Source organism: Schistocerca serialis, chromosome 4 (assembly GCF_023864345.2).
Source record: "Schistocerca serialis cubense isolate TAMUIC-IGC-003099 chromosome 4, iqSchSeri2.2, whole genome shotgun sequence".
Lineage (NCBI taxonomy): Eukaryota > Metazoa > Arthropoda > Insecta > Orthoptera > Acrididae > Schistocerca > Schistocerca serialis.
This window is the reverse complement of record NC_064641.1, coordinates 688,028,353-688,049,930: the sequence shown is the minus strand read 5'-3', so window position 1 is coordinate 688,049,930 and position 21,578 is coordinate 688,028,353. Positions and strand designations below refer to the sequence as shown.

The following is a 21,578-nucleotide window of genomic DNA, read 5'->3' as shown; positions in this document are numbered from 1 at the left end:
TGCAAAATAGCTAGTAGTTGCTGCAATCACCTCCTCGTATGAATAAAATCTTTGTCCCGCCCGCCATTTCTTCAACTTGGGGAACAAATAGTAGTCCAAGGGACCCAAGTCTGGGGAATGGGTGGGGGGATGTGAAACGAGTTGAGATCCTGTTTCCATTAATTTTGCGACCACAGCTGCTGAGGTGTGTGCTGGTGCATTACCGTGTGGAAGAGAACTTTTTTGCGGCCCAATCGCCGGCGTTTTTCTTGTAGCTCGGTTTTCAAACGGTCCAATAACGATGAATAATATGCACCTGTACTAGTTTTACCCTTTCCCAGATAGTCGATGTGGATTATTCTTTGCGAATTCCAAAAGGCAGTCGCCATATCCTTTCGGACCGAAGTAATGGTCTTCGCCTTTTTTGGTGCCGATTCTCCCTTGGTAACCCATTGTTTAGATTGTTCTTTGGTTTCAGGAATATAATAATGTATCCATGTTTCATCCACAGATACGAAGCGACGCTTAAAGTCCTGCGAATTCTTCCTAAACAGCTGCAAACCATCCTTGCAACAATTCACACGATTCCGTTTTTGGTCAAGAGTGAGCAATCGCGGAACCCACCTTGCGGATAGCTTTCTAATGTCCAAATGTTTATGGAAAATATTCAAAAATGGTTCAAATGGCTCTGAGCACTATGGGACTTAACATCTATGGTCATCAGTCCTCTAGAACTTAGAACTACTTAAACCTAACTAACCTAATGACATCACACAACACCCAGTCATCACGAGGCAGAGGAAAATATCATGTACCCGTTCATTCGAGATGCCCACAGCACTAGCAATCTCACGCACTTTAACTCTTCTGTCATCCACCACCATATCATGGATTTTATCAATGATTTCTGGAGTCGTAAGCTCCACAGAGCGTCCAGAACGTTCAGCAGCACTTGTGCCCATTGGCCACTCCGAAAATTTTGAAACCACTTATAAACTGTTGTAATTGAAGGTGCAGAGTCACCGTTCTGTTGATAAAGCTTCTGTTTAGTCTCCTGAGGTGTTTTGCCTTTCATAAAGTAATGTTTAATCACCACACGAATTTCTTTTTCGTCCATTTTTCGACAATCAACCGACTTCCTTGATTCACAGGAATGCCAAACACAAAGAAATAGAGCAATATGGCTGAAACTTGGTGTGCGTTCTTCCAAAGATGCTACTAATCAAACATGACCTCAATACGCGCCGGTGGTGCCGTCTCTCTGACTTTGCACGGACTTTTCAAACGTCTCTCGTAAGTGTGTGTGTGTGTGTGTGTGTGTGTGTGTGTGTGTGTGTGTTTAAAAAACGATACAAAGAACGCATCAGGTGTTGTACGAAACACACCATTCCACTTTTGCAGAACACTTAAAACTCCATAACCACCATCCTACAAACATGGAACAAGATATAAAAATAAGGTGAATGAAAAACCATGATAAATAATACGCACCAAAACACACACACACACACACACACACACACACACACACACACACACACGCATGCGTACAGAATGAGATCACAGACATCACAAAAAAAGGAAAAAAAAGTTGGCAATAACATTTGATCTTTGGCAATAACATGCGACAGTCCGCAACACAAATCAAAACATAGCATCAAAACAAGTGTTCATTTGTTAGTGCTGTGATGTGTGGAAAACAAAAACCGAAATGGCAGTTATGAGATGAAGAACAGCGCAAGAAACGAAACTAAAACGCAATATGCAGAAAATCACGGAAGGTGTGAGCGGAATTTAAAATATTACTACGCCACTGAAGGCCCGCCTGGTTGGCCGTGCGGTCTAACGCACTGCTTTCCGGGCGGGAAGGAGCGCCTGGTCCCCGGCACGAATCCGCCCGGCGGATTTGTGTCGAAGTCCGGTGGACCGGCCAGTCTGTGGATGGTTTTTAGGCGATTTTCCATGTACCTCGGCGAATGCGGGCTGTTTTTCCTTATTCCGCCTCAGTTACACTATGTCGTCGATTGCTGCGGTGACAAGTTGTTCACGTACGCGTACACTAGCATTACTCTACCACGCAAACATAGGGGTTACACTCGTCCGGTGTGAGACGTTCCCTGGGGGGTCCACCGGGGGCCGAACCGCACAATAACCCTGGGTTGCGTGTGGGGCGGCGGAGGGGTGAAGTGGACTGCGGTAGTCGTCGCGGGGTTGTGGACCACTGCGACTGCGGTGGGGACGGAGCCTCTCCGTCGTTTCTAGGTCCCCGGTTAACATACAATACAATACATACAATACGCCACTGAAAAACCAACCACCAGAACTGTTTATAATCTATAAACACACTTCCAAAATGTAAACCGAACAGTAAAAATTTGTACATATTCCAGGCCACTGAGGACGCCTCGCAGAGAATAAAGGCGCAACGCTTACGGCCCGATAACTGTGTTTCATTCAGTTGTAGTTAGACGGTCAACAAGCAAAAAAAAAACCGTAAGTGAGAAGAATGTGCTTCGGTGGTGCTTTGGTCTTGAGCTGATACAGTTTGTTTGGTGAGCGTGCAGCTGGGACCTTGCAGCGACTGCAGCGGAGCGCGGGCGTGCGCAGGTTTGGCGGCAGGCGGCAGCACGGGGCAGGCGCCGGCCAGTGGTGCTGGCCGGGCGCGCTGCGGCGCCGCCTGTGCGAGCTGGCGAACGCGCCGCTGCCGCAGGGCCACGCCGCCGGCTGGGAGGTGCTGGTCGGCGCCGCGCCCCTGGCCGCCGGGCCCGCCGACGCCGGCCAGGATCCGCTCACCGCCATGGAGGAAGGTGGGTGCGCAGGCAGGCTGGCGTTCTGCACACACACTTCCCTGCTGAGCGTCGCGACAGGCTGAAACACTGCACACACTGACTCAAGCCAGCGACTTTCTAACAGATTTTTGTTTTCATTTTGCAGTTAGTTTCGTTCAATTATTTATTAGCATGCTGTGTGCATCACACACTGCTCGATAAAGAAAAAGAAGCACCCATAAAGGAAGACGATAACAAATCAAAGTTCACCAGTTCACAGGGTATGTCAGGCTATTTCCGTCTTTATTGTAAGAAAATCCGCCGGCCGCTGTGACCAAGCGCTTCTAGGCGCTTCAGTCTGCAACCACGCGACTGCTACGGTCGCAGGTTCGAATCCTGCCTCGGGCCTGGATCTGTGTGATGTCCTTAGGTTGTATGTATTTCGATTGTATGGTAACCGGGGACCTAGAAACGACGGAGAGGCTCCGTCCCCGCCGCAGCCGCAGTGGTCCACAACCCCGCGACGACTACCGCAGTCCACGTCGCCCCTCCGCCGCCCCACACCCAACCCAGGGTTATTGTGCGGTTCGGCCCCCGGTGGACCCCCCAGGGAACGTCTCACACCGGACGAGTCTAACCCCTATGTTTGCGTGGTAGAGTAATGTTGGTGTACGCGTACGTGGACAACTTGTCACCACAGCAATCGCCGACATAGTGTAACTGAGGCGGAATAAGGAAAAACAGCCCGCATTCACCGAGGTAGATGTAAAACCGCCTAAAAACCATCCACGGACTGGCCGGTCCACCGGACCTCGACACCAATCCGCCGGGCGGATTCGTGCCGGGGACCGGGCGCTCCTTCCCGCCCGAAAAGCAGTGCGTTAGACCGCACGGCCCACCGGGCTTCCTTAGGTTAGTTACGCTTAACTAGTACTAAGTTCTAGGGGACTGATGACCTCAGAAGTTAAGTCCCATAGTGCTCAGAGCCATTCGAATCGTTTTGAAAGAATATTGAGGATGTGTCAGATGACGACCATTTTGGCTTTAGGAAAGGTAAAGGCACCAGAGACGCGATTCTGACGTTGCGGCTGATAGTAGAAGACAGACTAAAGAAAAATCAAGACACGTTCATACGATTTGTCGACCTGGAAAAAGCGTTAGACAATATAAAATAGTGCAATATGTTCGAAATTCTGAGAAAAATAGGGGTAAGCTACAAGGAGAGACGGGTAACGTACAATATGTACAAGAGCCAAGAGGGAATAATAAGACTGGCGACGAAGAATGAAGTCGTCGGATTAAAAAAGGTGTAACACAGGGATGCAGTCTTTCGCCCCTACTCTTCAATCTGCACATTAAAGATGCAAAAGTTCAACATTTTAATTAAAATTCAAGATGAAAAGATACCAATCATACGATTCGCTGATGACATTGCTATCCTGAGTGAAAGTCAACAAGAATTACATATTATGCTGAATAGTTTTAACAATCTATTGAGTACAGAAGATGGATTGAGAGTAACTAGAAAAAAAGACGAAAGTAATGAGAAGTAGTAGAAATGAGAACAGCGACAATCTTAACACCAGGATGGGTGGTCACGAAGTAGATGAAGTTAAGGAATTCTGCTACCTAGGCAGCAAAGTAATCAAAGACGCAGCAAAGAAGACATCAAAAGCAGACTAGCACTGGCAAAAAGAGCATTCCTGGCCAAGAGAAGTCTAGCAATATCAAACATAGCCCTTAATTTGACGAAGAAATTTCTGAGAATGTACATTTACAGCACAGCACTGTATGGACTGCGGAAAAACTGCAACAGAAGACAATCGAAGCGTTTTAGATGTGGTGCTACAGACGAATGTTGAAAATTAGGTGGACTAATAACGTAAGGAATAAGGAGGTTCCGCGCAGAATCGGGGAGGAAAGGAATATGTGGAAGACACTGGCACAGAGAAGGAACAGGATTATAGGACATTTGTTAAGACGTAGTAATGACTTCAATGGTACTAGAGGGAGCTGTAGAGGGAAAAATCTGTAGAGGAAGACAGAGCATCCAGCAAACAATAGAGGACGTAGGCTGCAAGTGGTACTCTGAGATGAAGAGGTTGGCACAGGAGAGGAATTCGTGGCGGGCTGCATCAAACCAGTCAGAGGACTGATGACTCAAATGGCTCAAAGTCATTGTATCCTCTCTTGAGGCAAGCTGGTCCACAACTGTTGTAACTGGCCCCTGATTTCTTGGATACTGGCACTGGGACGGATGATGATGAGGTCCCGTACTCCGAGGAGTGTTGGGGACGATGCAAGAGACCAACAGCGCCGGCTGGGCAAGGTCCTTGTGGAGGTGGTTTGCCATTGCCTTCCTCCGACCGTAATGGGGATGAATGATGATTCTGTAGACGACACAACAGCACCCTGTCATCTCGAGGCAGGAAAAATCCCTGACCCCACCGGGAACCGAACCCGGCACCCCCTGCGCGGGAAGCGAGAACGCTACCGCAAGACCACGAGTTGTGGACACTGGGACGGAGATGACGTCCGAACAGATGCCACACATGGTCTATCAATGACAGGTCTAGGGACCTTGCTGCCTACGAGAGTACCTCAACTTAGCACACCCAGTTCATGATGGCACGTGTCATGTTTGCAGGACCATTGTCATGGTGAAAAACGACACTACGATACTCTCGCTTAGCAGTAACATCTGAGGATTCAGGATGTCCGTCACGTACCATCGTGTTCCCTCAGTCACTACCAGCCTTGATGTGGTCATATCGCCCCCTCTCCCCAATACCGCGGAACCAGGGTATTATCGCTGTGCCTCTCCAAAGCTTTGAAAGGATGAGACGCATCCCCAGGTCAGAGCCATATTCACCGAGGACGGTTATCGAGCAGCGTGTAGAATCACAGTTCATCGCTGAATACAATGCGACACGATTCATCGGCAGTCCATGCTTCCCGGTCATGGCATCACACGTTGTGGTAAAGGCAGCCTACGCATAGGAGAGTAATTCCGTAGTTGGATGTTGCTAGTCTCGGACCAGTGGTGTGAGGTAACACAGAGTACTGTAGGGAAGCCATTGCTTGTTCTCTGATGGCAGGCGCACATCTGACAGGGTTACGATGTGCACAATACCGCGATCTTCCATTGTGGTGGTGAAACGTGGCCAACTGGGATGTTTACCCTCTCCTTCCCATGCAGTTCAACATCGTTCCACCGTCTCATTCGAATGCGCCACAAATCCGAATATTGCACGATTGGACCAGCCGTTCCAGGAGACCTACAATGAGGAACCTTTCAGACTGTCAAATGCTCGTAACTCTTGTCACTCGACTATTCGGCATCTTCGCGTCCTTCACAGTGATAACTCGACATCTGATGCTGTTCACGTACCTTATATACTCCAACAAGCTTGGTAACAACACTTAACAAAAATAACACTAGTACACTCTGGTGACCGATTTTCTTGTCACAGAAAACTGGAATACTAATCAGCCGGCCTCTGTGGTCGAGCGGTTCTAGGTGCTTCAGTCCTGAACTGCGCTGCTGCTACGGTCGCAGGTTCGAATCCTGCCTCTGGCATGGATGTGTGTGATGCTCTTAGGTTAATTAGGTTTAAGAAGTTCTAAGTCTAGGGGACTGATGGCCTCAGATGTTAAGTCCCATAGTGCTCAGAACCATTTGAAACATTTGAATACTTATTAATTACATATCCGCCTATGGTGTGTACGTCTAAAAAGTTACATTCACATCAGACCATGTTTTCTCGATTCTTTACTTTTTTTGCCGTACAGTGTATTTGTAATAACTGATAGTGAAGTGGAACCTATCAGCAGATCTATAAATAAGATACATTTTTAAGCCATTCACATAATTAACATAATTAAATTTTTACTGAAATCTGCAGAGGTGTAGAGGCTTGCAGGACTGTGGAAAGATAGGTGCCACATGTTGTAAATCTAATGAAGCCTTCGGAGAAAACGGAAACTCGGACGGGGAAGCCAGCATTAAGAAAAGAAAATACGGATCTAAGGTGGAACCTTTATATTTAAGAGCCCTGTAACAAAAAGAAGCTTGAAGGCATTGTTATCGAGAGGGAAGAGCGAGTACATGAAGATGAGATAGGAGAGGTGACACTCCGAGATGAATTTACAGAGCTCTGAAACCTAAGCGAAAATATGCCCCCTGGGGTAGACGACATTACCTCATTTTTTCCCTTGGCACGAGCCTTGGCACTTTTTTCCCTCTGCTCTCCAAATCGCTACCCTCATTCGCGTTTCGTCCACAATCTATCGACTGACGGACCGTGTTAATGCGTAATCTTACCCAGACGCACGTATAACATCACAGACCAGCATCCCTTGATCCACTGATTAGACAACTAATATGTTGACGGAGGTGACAGTAGAACTTTTGGATTGGTCACCACGTTGAGGCGGGCATGTAGGGGGCCCATCTTTAAACCTCACAAATTTTGATTGGGGAAACCAGCCATATCAAAACCATTCCACCTGGTTAGTAATATATATGAAACAGACGAAGTACTCTCAAACTTCAAGAAGAATGTCATAATCCCTCTTCCAAAGAAGGTAGATGCTAAAAGGTGTGAAAACTATCGAAACATCAGGTTAACAAATCGTGGTTGCAAATAACTGACCTAATAATTTATAAAAGAATGAAAAAACTGGGAAAACCTGACCTTAGGGAAGATCAATTTCAGGAGAAATGTAGGAACAGGCGAGGCAATACCGACTGTACAACTTATCATCGACGACAGATTGTTAGAAGGCAAACCTATGTTTGTATAAGTTCAAGATTTAGACAGCTTTTGACAATCACGATTTGAAATTCTGATAGCGGCAGCAATACAGTACAGGAGCGAAAGGTTATCTACAACTCTTACAAATGTACACCATAGTTATAAGAGTTGAAAGACATCTAACGAAATCAGTAATTTAGAAGGGAGTTAGGCCATTCTTCTAGCCAGTCTCCCATATGGTTCAATCTATGCATTAAGCAAGCAGCAAACGAAGTCAATCAAAATTTTGGAAAAGGACGTAAAGTTCAGGCAGGAAAGAAACTATGAAGCTGTCGATGGGGTCAGGTGCCATGAGCCCACCTCGCATCAGTACGAACGAAAAAAGCTACATGGCTACACCGGAGGACAAAAGAAAATTCTATATTGCAATAAATCGGCGTACAAGAAATCTAAGAACGTGAATGCTACAATGTCATAAGAAAAGTAGTACATAAATAGTAGTCCCACATGAACAGTATAGATCACCGCATAACTGATTTACAACGTTACGAATCACTTAATCATCTGACAACACCCACAATGAAAGCTACAGATTGTTTCCAGTGCCTGTTGCGAGGGAAATAACATAAACAAATTCTGCTCACAGATGGAAAAGTTATAACTGGATAACGCCAACCACGTGTGCGGATGGGTTTTAATATTCGTAGTTCACAAAGCAATAACAAAATGGCGTAGAAAATCGTCGAATACACGGTTCGAAAAGTTACTTTGTATCAACATTACCTGAAAATATACTTGAAACACGGCAATAGTGAACGAAACATGGGTGAAAGGCACGGATAGTGCCTGCAGCAAGCTACAGTCTTACCTAGTTATACCAAACACCATCAAACCACCACTGTCTTCCTCCAGAACGTTTGAACTATATCTACGTGGTACCCAAATGCCAATATCTATCTTTCACCGCTCAGAGCGTGTCGGTACAACTAAATTTGATGGTCTGCCCTCTCATTGGCTCCCGCCGGTCGAAGTGTGTGAGCTGAGTAACAAGAGAACCATCAGATCTATGAATGATGGATTTTGATGAGTCTTTGGTGTGATGTAGAGTAACCTGTCCTGGGAACAGCTCTTCATGTGACACCCCTAGTTCCGAGCAAATCGATATTGAAGTTTTATGCGTACTTTCTATATTCATAATCATAGTGATGTTTCGATCGAGCAACTGTACTGGAAGTGGTAAGGTTTGCGACTACCATACTGTGGTCTCGGTTCAAGTCCTGCCCACGTACTTCTTTTCCATTTTTTTTACTACTGAATTTGGGCACTTAAAGACCGCTTTGTACCCAAGACACATGTCCAATATGTCTCCTCTTATCTTCGCAGAACTACTTCATACGCTGCCTGATGGCCTGCTTCTGATCATTTGACGTCACCCTCCTAGGCTGCGAATTTTGTTGTTGAACGGGAAATTTTGCGGTACTGAATAGAAGCCTGAAACTTTCTGTGTCCAGTATGGTGTCTTCAGTGACGTCAAGTTTTCTCACGTTGCTTCTTGTCTCTTCCAGCCAGCCCACGGTGTTTTTTAATTTGGAAATGAAATTAAAAATTTTCTGTTAGCCTACTGCCATTCGTTCTGTAAAAATGACGGTAAAACTTTAACCTCCTCTCTCTTATTGTGTCTGTGATTGTTTCTATGTTTCTGTATCGATCTTCACTTCTCCTCTTCGTCCAGTTGTTATCTTCGCTCTTTTGTTGTCCTAAAATTTTTCTGCGTATTTTTCTTTCTTCATTTTTCCAGAACTTGCTCACTGCTTTGATTCAGTGTTAAGCATTCAGATCCGTAAAGTGCTGCCGGTTTAATTACTGTTGCGTAACGTTTAATTTTTGCGCGGAATGATACTGATCTTTTATTATGGCTGTTCTACGTGAGTCTGTACGTCAGCTCCATTTTCTTCGATCTTTCGTTACTTGCGGTAACTTACTGACCCCCTTTGATGGTATCCATTCTCCCATCTACTTAAACTTATCAACCATTTTAATGTTTCCGTATTGTATTTGTATTTATTTTTCTCTATTGTTTTTATTTTCAATGTATTCCGTTTTCTCATATGATATTTGTAATCCGGTTTTAGCTGCAATTTCGTGAAGTGTTTCTATCATTATCTTTGCATCTGTTTTGAGCTTAGAAATTACCGCAATTTCGTCAGCAAAAGCCAACATTTCACCTCAGATCTTCCCCTTCATTATCCTACATGGATCCCTTCGATGTTTTACTCTTGTATTTCTTTATCCAACTCTCTCACAACATTGTCTAAGACCAGATTTAAGAGAATCGATGAGAGCCAATAGCCCTGCCGAACAGCTTTGTTAACTCTGAAGGATTCAGAAACTTATCCTAGAAATTTAACTTTTGATGTTGTGTCTGTGAGTGTCTCTTCGACTAACTGCCTGCTGGTTTTGTCGATACCTGCTCCTTCAAGTGTTAGGAGTACTGTCTGTGCCGGCCGATGTGGCCGAGCGGTTCTAGGCGCTTCAGTATGGAGCCGCGCGACCGCTACGGTCGCAGGTTCGAATCCTGCCTCGGGCATGGATGTGTGTGTGATGTCCTTGGGTTAGTTAGGTTTAAGTAGTTCTAAGTTCTAGGGGACTGATGACCTCAGATGTTAAGTCCCATAGTGTTCAGAGCCATTTGAATCAATACTGTCTGACTGTCTACAGCATCGTAAGCGTGTTCACAATAAATGTCAGCACTGGTGGGTACACCTCGGGGAATCAATTTCTAGTGCAGCAAACCGTCGCTTTTCCACCGGAGGCATGATATTATCTTTCGCGCATGCACGCAGATCTTTGTACGGGGAGTTGCTGTCTTGTTTGGGTTCAGCCAGTCCTTTCTTTTCCTTACTTTAGCATAAAGACACCATTTCTCGTAATCAGTGACGATACAGGATAGGACTGGTCGGTGTTATTCACGAGCCAATTGGTGACGAGTAAGCAGAGATGCACATGTGGCCATACACTGACTTTTGTGATTTTGGTTTACAGCATGTGGTACCAATGCTCCCTATTTTTGAATACTCCCTGTGGTGTCACCGCCAGACACCACACTTGCTAGGTGGTAGCTTTAAATCGGCTGCGGTCCATTAGTACATGTCGGACCCGCGTGTCGCCACTGTCAGTGATCGCAGACCGAGCGCCACCACACGGCAGGTCTCGAGAGACTTACTAGCACTCGCCCCAGTTGTACGGACGACTTAGCTAGCGATGCAACACTGATGAAGCCTCGTTTATTTGCAGAGAAGATAGTTAGAATAGCCTTCAGCTAAGTCAATGGCTACGACCTAGCAAGGCGCCATAGCAATTGATAGTTATTGTATGAAGCATGTCTCATCAAGAACGATGTTTACAAATGATGGATTGAAGTTAAGTATTCCAGCAGCTACGTACTTTTCTTTATAGCTTTCATTACGCATCCTGTTTCAGACCTCACGCCATCCCGCGTGAGCTTATAGCGTGCATTTCGGCTTCCTCTCATTGTGTCTAGGCTGTCTTGTCTAGACACAACACTCCCCATTACATGTAAATGTCGCACGATGGTGGGATGATCACAGGTCATCACATCTTCTAGTTCTCGAATACAATGGCCCAGATCATTGTGGATTAATGTGTTTAAACGATCTTCATCAGACCCGAGATGTCTCCCTGAATAGGGAAAGTCATTAATGTCAAAATGATCCTCCTTGAAACGGAAAAAGTATTTTCTTGCCGTGCCCTGTCCAACGGCAATATCCCAACACATGAAGCAAATGTTTCTGCCTCCGCTACTGCCCCTCTACTGAACTCAAACTGAAGAATACGTCGGAAATCGTCTGATTTCTCCTGTGGGTACTCCATTTTCTAGTGCCTACCGTTCCATTCATTACCTCCAAATGAAAAAAATGACAATATGTAAAGTCAAATAGCAACAATGAACTACAAATAAAACAGACGATCGATAAATAAACCCATAGCAACTGGATTACTAACGTGCAAAACAAAAACGCTACGAACATATGAACTAACCTGATGCTTTTTTTTTAGTTCAGAACAGCAGAAGAAAAGTTCTACTTTGCACGAAGATTTAACATAGTCATTCACAATTTATCCTCTCTTCGTACAATTTTAAGCCGCCTGTACAATGATTGAGGAAGTAATGCTGGAACAATGCACGGCCACGAGAAACTTGGCTGGTATGGCAGATGTGAGTGCTGAGGCCCCTTTACACTTAATTACAGTCACAGTTTGGCACTCTGGGCGTGTTATAGGTGGTTCCAGTTTTAAGGGGCTCCGGAAAGCCCTATCTTTCCAATGTTAAAATAGTGTTTATAAATCACTTGTTTTCAGAAAGTATTTGGGCTAGGACGTTGAAATTGTTGCAGATTATTTATTGGAGTATTGGCTACAGCTGAACACAGAGATTTTAAAGATTTGAATTCATTTGCTAGAGATTATTGTATTGTAATGAAAATTCGCTAGTTATTGTGCCATTTCTTATTTATAAATTCAACACTATACATGTTTTTGGAAATAGGCTATGTTAACTTAGGCGGAATGGACTGTGTAACATTTTCTGAAAACCTGAATCAAATTGGTGTGGTAGATCCTGAGCACTCCGTCGTCAGGCCACGAGTGGCCTACCGGGACCATCCGATCGCCGTGTCACCCTCATTGGAAGATGCGGATACGAGGGGCGTGGGGTCAGCACACTGCTCTCCCGGTCGTTATGATGGTATTCTTGACCGAAGCCGCTACTATTCGGTCGAGTAGCTCCTCAGTTGGCATCACGAGGCTGAGTGCACACCGAAAAATGGCAACAGCTCATGGCAGCCTGGATGGTCACCCATCCAAGTGCCGACCACGCCCGACAGCGCTTAACATCGGTGATCTCACAGGAACCGGTGTAGCCACGGCGGCAAGGCCGTTGACGGTAGATCCTGAAAAAAACATGTAATCTGTATGAAAAAATAAAACTTTTGGGAATTGAGCGACGAAGTTTGGTTTACCTCTTTAGTGCATTCCAGGTCCACGGGATGGGTTATCTTGGTCTTCTGCGAACTCCTGCTCCAGCTTCCTCTTTGTCCTTCTCCTGTTTACTCTGGATTATAGTTCTAGGCTATTTACAGCCCTGTCAACAGCCCGAAGACGCTCCTTGTCTAATGCAAGCATCGTTCGTACCATGTTGAAACCTATCTTCATTCCCATATTTCATTCCCATATTTCGAAATACCTTACAACGTTGCCATCATTGGAAGTAGCAACAGCATCACACACACCAAAGTGAAGTGTTTGTATTCCAACAAACACAGTCTTGGAGATTCTTGACCATATAACACTTTTTAAAATTTTCATCGGGGTTTTGAATTTTCCGTGAACATACTTTTTCAACAGTTCAGTTGCTGCTAAGTTTCTGAAAATAGCTTTTATCACCTCCATTACCGTTTCAGGCAGACTATGTTTATGAGTGAACCCTTCATCAGTTAGCAGTCCCTTGTTGTACTTATACCAACTGTTTGCTCCTTTGGGACACATGAAATAACGGGAAATTTAATCTGTGGAAAAATATAAAAAAAAGAGCTCAAATAGCTTCCTTCATTTCATCGACACTGTGTATGGCTCTGAGCACTATGGGACTTAACATCTGAGGTCATCAGTCCCCTAGAACTTAGAACTACTTAAACCAAACTAAGGACATCACACATATCCATGCCCGAGGCAGGATTCGAACCTGCGACCGTAGCGGTACCGCGGTTCCAGACTGAAGCGCCTAGAACCGCTCGGCCACTCCGGCCGGCTGACACTGTGTATATTTGGCCTAATAGCTATTCTATAATAGTTCTGTATTTTGTCAATTAAACTATTACTTAACTTTCCCTTTCCATACAACCCTTTGCCATCACTGAGTTTTTGCTTCTCGCAAGAAGCTTTCTGTCGCCGCTGCCTTGATCCCATTCGTATCTGTATGTGTCCAGTACACTCAAATTTCTGCATTACAGCATCATCACCATAGGGCTTTAGTTCTTGATTACATTTGAAACTTTTCGAATCACGTCAGCAAGTTAATTCACATATCCCACTATATCACACGCAACAGAACGTTGAAATATACTAGCAACACTAGCCACTTCCAGTCCTCCACAACTACCACTATAGTTAGCTGTGCAATTATTTTCAGGTGTACCTTCATTTTTTGTGGACACCTATAATATTTAGATATTACTGCTACATGTAAAACTTCCCATGTGTACATACAGGTGGCAGATACTACACCATGAAGAGATGTGTGTCCCCGTTTATGCCAGGTACCATCGAATGCTTGCGTCAAGTCTCTGTTACCACTGTTTCCTATTATTGCCTCTTCCAGAGCTATCTTCATAGGTTCTGTACAGACATCTTTTACTTTAGACCCTATAAATCTATTATAGTTCGTAAACTTGGTTGGGGGATTTGGAAGATTCATCGTGCCACAGGAAACAGCACTTGCAGCAGCACCCTTATCAATTGGACGCAAGGCATGAACAAATCTAATGTTGTGTTCATAGATTTTGCTACCATTTTCTTGATTTGGAGATTGGATTGTTCCAAAATGCGGTCTTGTATGAGCACCTACCAAACTTCAGTTCATTTCACTGGCAAGGTCTACATGATTTTTTATAGAGAGTTCCAGGCCGACTTCACTTCACTGAATACACCTTGCGCTGTTTGCAAAACTTCCGTTGAGAACTGACATATCAAATATTTCATTCACATTCGATTCGCCCATAAAAGATTCATAATTTTCACTACCTCAACCAAGCTTCGTCTGCAAAGTACTTTCTCCCTCACTTTTATTCCAACAAGCAGGTGTACCAGCAAGGTTAGGTTCACACACTTGGTTATCATCTTTATTGTTTACGGTAATAACACCTATCTTTGGCTTTGCAACATTTCTCCTTTTTTAAAAGCCTTCAGAGGATTTCTAGTCACTTTACGTTTACCCGTGATTATTCTTCAATAAAACAGAGACTTCAGTGAACAGAATTCATTACGAATATTTGCAGGATTACAAAAGAGTAAATAAACATGAAAAACACGACAATCGGGCGAGCATATATATCGATCTATCACAGGTTAACCACAACACTTATTTGGTAACACTTATGTTTTCCCACATCACTGAAATGTACGTGATGAGTATATAGATTCATGAATAGAACATTTGACAGCAGTTCAACAGCGCCACAGCGGATCACGCCCATGCAGAACATATTTCAAAAATATTTTAAAAATAGTTGTAGTCTTCAAAACTGAATAAATTGTATATCAACTAAAAGGGGGAAGTCTGTAAATTTTTAAATGCAAAAAACTAAAAATTGAACGTTTCACGATTTGGAACCTTTCAGGAGCCCGTTAAATGAATCACAAAGTACAGGGTGTATCAAAAAGAAGCATCCGATTTAAACACTATCATGTTATTTGAGATATGTACGTGAACAACGTGCTGTTGGAAAGAGCAAACTGTCGAGTTTTACATGGTTCCCGCTAGGTAGTAGCGGTGTGCTCCCACCTCAGTTCTAGTACAAATGGTACCAGACAGCAGAAAGTGTTCTGTATTCTACGTTTTTCGCAGTGTGCGTCAGTAATAACTGTTCAGCGTGACTTTCGTACTAGTTATGGTGTGGATCCTCCTACAGCACGGAGCTGTAGACCGTCGCGTAATCCCCACCACGCTTTTGACTTTATACGCAGTTTATATGGCTAATATTTTCATTAACTGTATATTGCTTATTGTTGCGAGCACAACAGATAAAATGCGATTCTCACTATTAGTTTCTGCAGTTGAAAATATTTTAACTTTATGCGCCTTAATCTATTGCGTGGGGATTCGCACACCACTAAAAGATTTCCTGCTGTACACGTATGATCTTTAATTTGCAAACTATTTTTGTATAACACTGATCTGGCTTGTTAGAAATGGAACACGGTATCGTTACTGTAACTAATTATGAAATTAAACATGTCCTTCGCTACTTTCATCTCTGAAATGCACTGAAAATTACTCTTATTACACGTACAGAAGTTACAGTGTGCTATGTTCGCTAAACGTAAAAGCTGCAGTGGATTTTTTAACATATGAACACTATTGATTGCCACGACTAACACGAGAGCATGAAACTAAAAATGAAATTTGTTTTTTATATTATTAGCCAGAACAGGTTTCATCACAGCAGTCTTTGATATCACACAAGTAAATTTTGTTGCTCTGATTTACTTAAATTGTTTACGTCACTGATATTGTAATAGCAGTTGCCCATGTCCACCTGTAAATGACATAACAAAATCCACCATTCACCTCTGAGGTCTCCGGGAAGCTGAAAGAAATATTTTTAATGTACCGCTACCCGCCCGCTTAATTGCAGGAAAACTGCTTTCATTCAATGTAATTTTAATCTACGAGGCAGCTGCTCCCACGATCGCTGCACAGCTCTGCGTCATGAAAAATTCTAAGTATGCTGAAAACGGCTAAAAATGTGGACTGAAATACTCGGCAAGCTAGCAATAAATTATTACAAGAATTTTTAACAATCTCTATTCAAAAATCAACATAAATTTAAAGTACACACCTTTTACATTCATCAGCCTCCAATGGCGTCTTTCTCGAACAAGGAACAAAATAAAGCTAACCAAGCATTCAATCGAGCGTTACAGGCTCTTACGACTCTGATGGCTACAACAAGACAAACAGAGTTATAACCTCCACAATTTATAGGCAATTTAATACGCATCTTTGTTATATTTTTTAATTATCATTGTGTGCTTCGATTTCTATACTCGCCGACCACAGGCGTTATTTGCAAAATATAGATACATAATTATTGCACAAACATAAAAATGAAAAAAGATTGTTTAATGAAATAATAATAATAATAATAATAATAATACAGATAAATGTTTCTTTTTTTTCACATACATTACAACGATTTTGTGAATGTCTTGCCAGGAGGCCTCACAAGACGATGGCATGAACAATTCCGAGAATGAAGTAGTTTGCGTTAAGGCAAATCGCCGAGCCGTCCTCACGTGTCTAACACATATGTCGAACGGATCCGTCATAGTTTCATAAGGAGACCGCAGAAAAGCTTTCGCCGTGCAGCTCGACAGATCAGCATGCCCCAGATGCCCGTCTGGCGTGTGTTTCGTGGGAGTTTGCCCATGAAACCACACAAAAATCAACTACTGCAAGCTCTTCGTGAAGGTGACAAACAACAACGTGTGGAGTTTTGTAATTTCGTTCTTGGCAAGATGGAGGAAGACTGTTTAGTGATGATGCAGCATTCCATTTAAATGGAAAGGTGAACCGCCGTTATGTGAGAATATGGGGTACGGAACAACCACATGAAATTCTACAACACGAGAGGGACTCTCCAAAAATTTAATGTGTTTAGCGCGGTTTTACGGGAAAACGTGAACGGTACATTTTTCTTTGCCGAGAACACTGCTACAGAAATCACATATCTCAATATGCTTGAGAACTTTCTTTTCCCACAGTTGGAGACTGATTCGAACGACTTCATTTACCAACAGAATGGGGCACCACACTGGCATCTGGAAGTGTGGGAATTTTTAAATTAAAGGATTACTGAACGATGAATCGGTGCCGGCCACTGTGACTGCGCGGTTCCAGGCACTTCAGTCCGGAACCGCGCGACCGCTACTGTCGCAGGTTAGAATCCTGCCTCGGGCATGGATGTGTGTGATTTCATTAGGTTAGTTAGATTTAAGCGGTTCTAAGTTCCAGGGGACTGATGACCTCAAATGGTGAGTTCCATAGTGATCAGAGCCATTTGAACCATTTGATGAATCGGTCGCACTGGACCTAAATGATTCAGCCTCACATTACTGGCCTCCAAGATCACCGGACTAGACTATATGTGATTATTTCTTGTGAGGGTTTATAAAAGCCTCTGTTTATGTGTCTCCGTTACCAACAGAGAATGAAATGAGACATCGCACAACAGCAGCTGTGGAAGCTGTAACTCAAGACGTACTAGTTGCAGTGTGAGAACAGATTGAATACTGCATTGACAAAATGGTTCAAATGGCTCTGAGCACTATGGGACTTAACATCTGAGGTCATCAGTCGCCTAGAACTTAGAACTACTTAAACCTTACTAACCTAAGGACATCACACACATCCTTGCCCGAGGCAGGATTCGAACCTGCGACCGTAGCGGTCGCGCCGTTCCAGACTGAAGCGCCTAGAACAGCTCGGCCACTCCGGCCGGCATTTTAGAAATTCTGATGGAATGTTATCTATTCCTTCTGCCTTATTTGATCTTAAGTCCTTCAAAGCTCTTTTAAATTCTGATTCGAGTACTGTATCACCACTCTCTTCTAATTCGACTCCTGTTTCTTCTTCTATCACATCGGACAAATCTTCTCTTTCATAGAGGTTTTCAGTGTATTCTTTCCACCTATCCGCTCTCTCCTATGCATTTAACAGTGGAATTCCCGTTGCACTCTTAATGTTATCACCCTTGCTTTTAATGTCACCGAAGGCTGTTTTCACTTTCCTGTATGCTGAGTGTGTCCTTCCGACTATCATTTCTTTTTCGATTTCATCACATTTTTTTATGTAGCCGTTTCGCCTTAGCTTCCCTATACTGCCTATTTATTTCATTCCTCGACAATTTGTATTTCTCTATTCCTGAATTTCCCGGAACATTTTTGTGCTTCCTCCTTTCATCAATGAATTGAAGTATTTCTTGTGTTACCCATAGTTTCTTCGCATTTGCCCTCTTTGTATCTCTGTTTTCTTTCCAAACTTCTGTGATGACCCTTTTTGGACATTCCATTCCTGTTCAACTGTACTGCCTACTGAGCTATACCTTATTGCTGTATCTATAGCCTTAGAGAACTTCAACTGTATCTCGTCATTCCTTAGTACTTCCGTATTCCACTTCATTCCGTTTTGTTTCTTCCTGACCGACGGACCGCATTGACATACGAGGTGTGGCTAGAAAAAAACGGACTAGTACTGGTGAAACAATAAAACGAATGCAATAAGGCTGAAAGTCGCGTGGCCTGTCACGTGACTCTCGCTCCGCCTACTGCTCGAGATTCATCTGCCTCCTGCACTCAGTCTGCCCGTGGCGTCTGTTTTAAGTAGTTGACGTTTTGTCTGTGCGTCGGAAAATGTTGGGTGTACAGAAAGAACAGCGTGTTAACATCAAATTTTGTTTCAAACTAGGAAAATCTGCAAGTGAAACGTTTGTAATGTTACAACAAGTGTACGGCGATGATTGTTTATCGCGAACACAAGTTTTTGAGTGGTTTAAACGATTTAAAGATGGCCTCGAAGACACCAGTGATGACACTCGCACTGGCAGACCATTGTCAGCAAAAACTGATGCAAACATTGAAAAAATCGGTAAACTTGTTCGACAAGATCGCCGTTTAACAATCAGAGCAGTGTCTGAGTTAACAGGAGTTGACAAGGAAAGTGTTAGGCAGATTCTTCATGAAAGTTTCAACATGAACAAAGTGTGTTCAAAAATGGTTCCAAAGTGTCTCACAATTGAACAGAAGGAACGCCGAAGAATGATTTGTTCTGACATCCTGGAAAACATTGAAAGTGATCCCACCTTCTTACAAAATGCTATTACTTGCGATGAGTCGTGGTTTTTTACTTACGATCCCGAAACTAAACGCCAATCGATGCAATGGAAAACTCCTGGTTCTCCACGACAAAAAAAAGCACGAATGTCAAAATCGAAATTCAAGGCAATGATGATTGTTTTTTTTTTGACATCAAAGGGATTGTGCACATTGATTGGGTACCAGAGGGACAAACAGTGAATCAGCATTACTACATTAGCGTTCTGGCTACCCTACGTGAGCGAGTACGGAGAAAACCGAACGATTTGTGGAGAAAAAAGTCATGGATCCTTCACCAAGACAATGCCCCAGCTCACAGTGCGTTGTCAGTGAAGACGTTTTTGGCAAAACACAACATTCCCATCTTAGATCATCCACCCTACTCACCTGATTTGGCCCCCTGTGACTTTTTTCTTTTCCCTAAAGTCAATTCAGCTTTGAAAGGAACTAGATTTGAGACTGTTGAAGCAGTAAAAGAAAAATCGACGGAAGTAATGTATGGACTTACTGAAAATGATCTGCAGCATTGCTATGAACAGTGGAAAATTCGTATGGAGCGGTGTAGAGACCGAGGAGGAGAGTACATTGAAGGAGATAACATGAAATTGTAAATAATTGTAAATAAATGTTTTTTCCAGCATCAGTCCGGTTTTTTTCTAGCCGCACCTCGTATGCCGTGCATCTCAATGGGGGCATATTGAACACCTATGAAGACATGAAAAAAAGCTTTATTGTGTTTCCCGCTCATCAAAAAACAAAATACATTGTATATGTTTATTAGTTCCAGAAATATAGACGTGCCAAATCAAATGACTCTTTTTGTGACGTCGACGAAGCGCCAGAAGCTCGTAATAATGTAGGATGTTTTAAGGAACATCGAATGGTAGTTTGGATGGTTTATCAGAATGGAAACATTGTGAAAACTTAACTAGAAAGCAAGCTAATAAGCAGGGAAGTGATTTCCGTGTGTGTTGCAGGTCTGCCGGATGGCGTAGTCGGTGGTGGGTTCCGGTTGTTCCCGGTGCTGCTGAGGGTGCACCACTCGCTGGGAGACGGCGTGGCCCTCCTGCACCTGCTGACGCACGCGCTCTCTGGCTCCCCACAGGTAGGGAACGCATAGCGAGCAGTGGAGATGTGTACGAAGGCTGTGTCATTATCTGAAGAAAGTTGTGTTTAAGAACCACCAAGAGCCTCTGACTAAGCCGGCCGGGTTGGCCGAGCGGTTAAAGGCACTACAGTCTGGAACCGCACGACCGCTACGGTCGCAGGTTCGAATCCTGCCTCGGGCATGGATGTGTGTGATGTCCTTAGGTTAGTTAGGTTTAAGTGGTTCTAAGTTCTAGGGGACTTATGACCACAGCAGTTGAGTCCCATAGTGCTCAGAGCCATATGCACCATTTGCACCTCTGACTAAGTTTAGCATCAGCTAAACACTGCCATTAAAAAAGCCATCCTGCGTCACTGAAACCGCCTCCAACAGTAAAATGCACTAGTACAGACAACAGTCAAATGCATTAATGTACAGGGCGGTCAGAAACAATCTGAAAAGCTGTTAAGAAAAAATTCAGTACGATGCGCCATTTCTGAGTTAGTCAGCATTCAAGTCAGCAAATCAGGCCGGTGCGCTCGCAGATTCAAGCGGCGCGCCAGATACAAAAAGTCAGTTGTCCTCATGGCGTATATGATAGCGCACGAGACTGCTCAGCCTTTGGTTCGCGTTCGATCCTTACTACCGTCCCAGTCCAATTTTTGTATCGTTTCTCTTGTTCTGCTTCAGCAGATCAAACGAGGACCCCATTTGGCGACACAGTTTCTGGCGGGTACCTTCAATTTGCTAGCGCAACTGCCTGACTGGATAACTTTAATGCTAATTAACTCGGAAAGTTTGGATTCCGTAGAAAGGTTGGAACACGTGAGGCAATACCAACCTTATGACTTATCTTAGAAGAAAGATTAAGAAAAGGCAAACCTACGTTTCTAGCATTTGTAGACTTAGAGAAAGCTTTTGACAATGTTAACTGGAATACTCTCTTTCAAATTCTGAAGGTGGCAGGGGTAAAATACAGGGAGCGAAAGGCTATTTACAATTTGTACAGAAACCAGATGGCAGTTATAAGAGTCGAGGGACATGAAAGGGAAGCAGTGGTTGGGAAAGGAGTGAGACAGGGTTGTAGCCTCTCCCCGATGTTATTCAATCTGTATATTGAGCAAGCAGTAAAGGAAACAAAAGAAAAATTCGGAGTAGGTATTAAAATTCATGGAGAAGAAGTAAAAACTTTGAGGTTCGCCGATGACATTGTAATTCTGTCAGAGACAGCAAAGGACTTGGAAGAGCAGTTGAACGGAATGGGCAGTGTCTTGAAAGGAGGATATAAGATGAACATCAACAAAAGCAAAACGAGGA

At 43.7% G+C, this 21,578-nt stretch overlaps 1 protein-coding gene across 1 annotated transcript in view; it reads left to right on the top strand.

Moving 5' to 3' along the window:
- LOC126474696 (uncharacterized) overlaps positions 1 to 21,578 on the top strand; it is a 163,411-nt gene that overhangs the window by 68,133 nt on the left and 73,700 nt on the right. The window contains exons 4-5 of the mRNA XM_050102174.1: positions 2,524 to 2,786; positions 20,152 to 20,279. Of these exons, the coding sequence (XP_049958131.1) occupies positions 2,524 to 2,786; positions 20,152 to 20,279 (391 nt within the window). The remainder of the gene's footprint in view (positions 1 to 2,523; positions 2,787 to 20,151; positions 20,280 to 21,578) is intronic.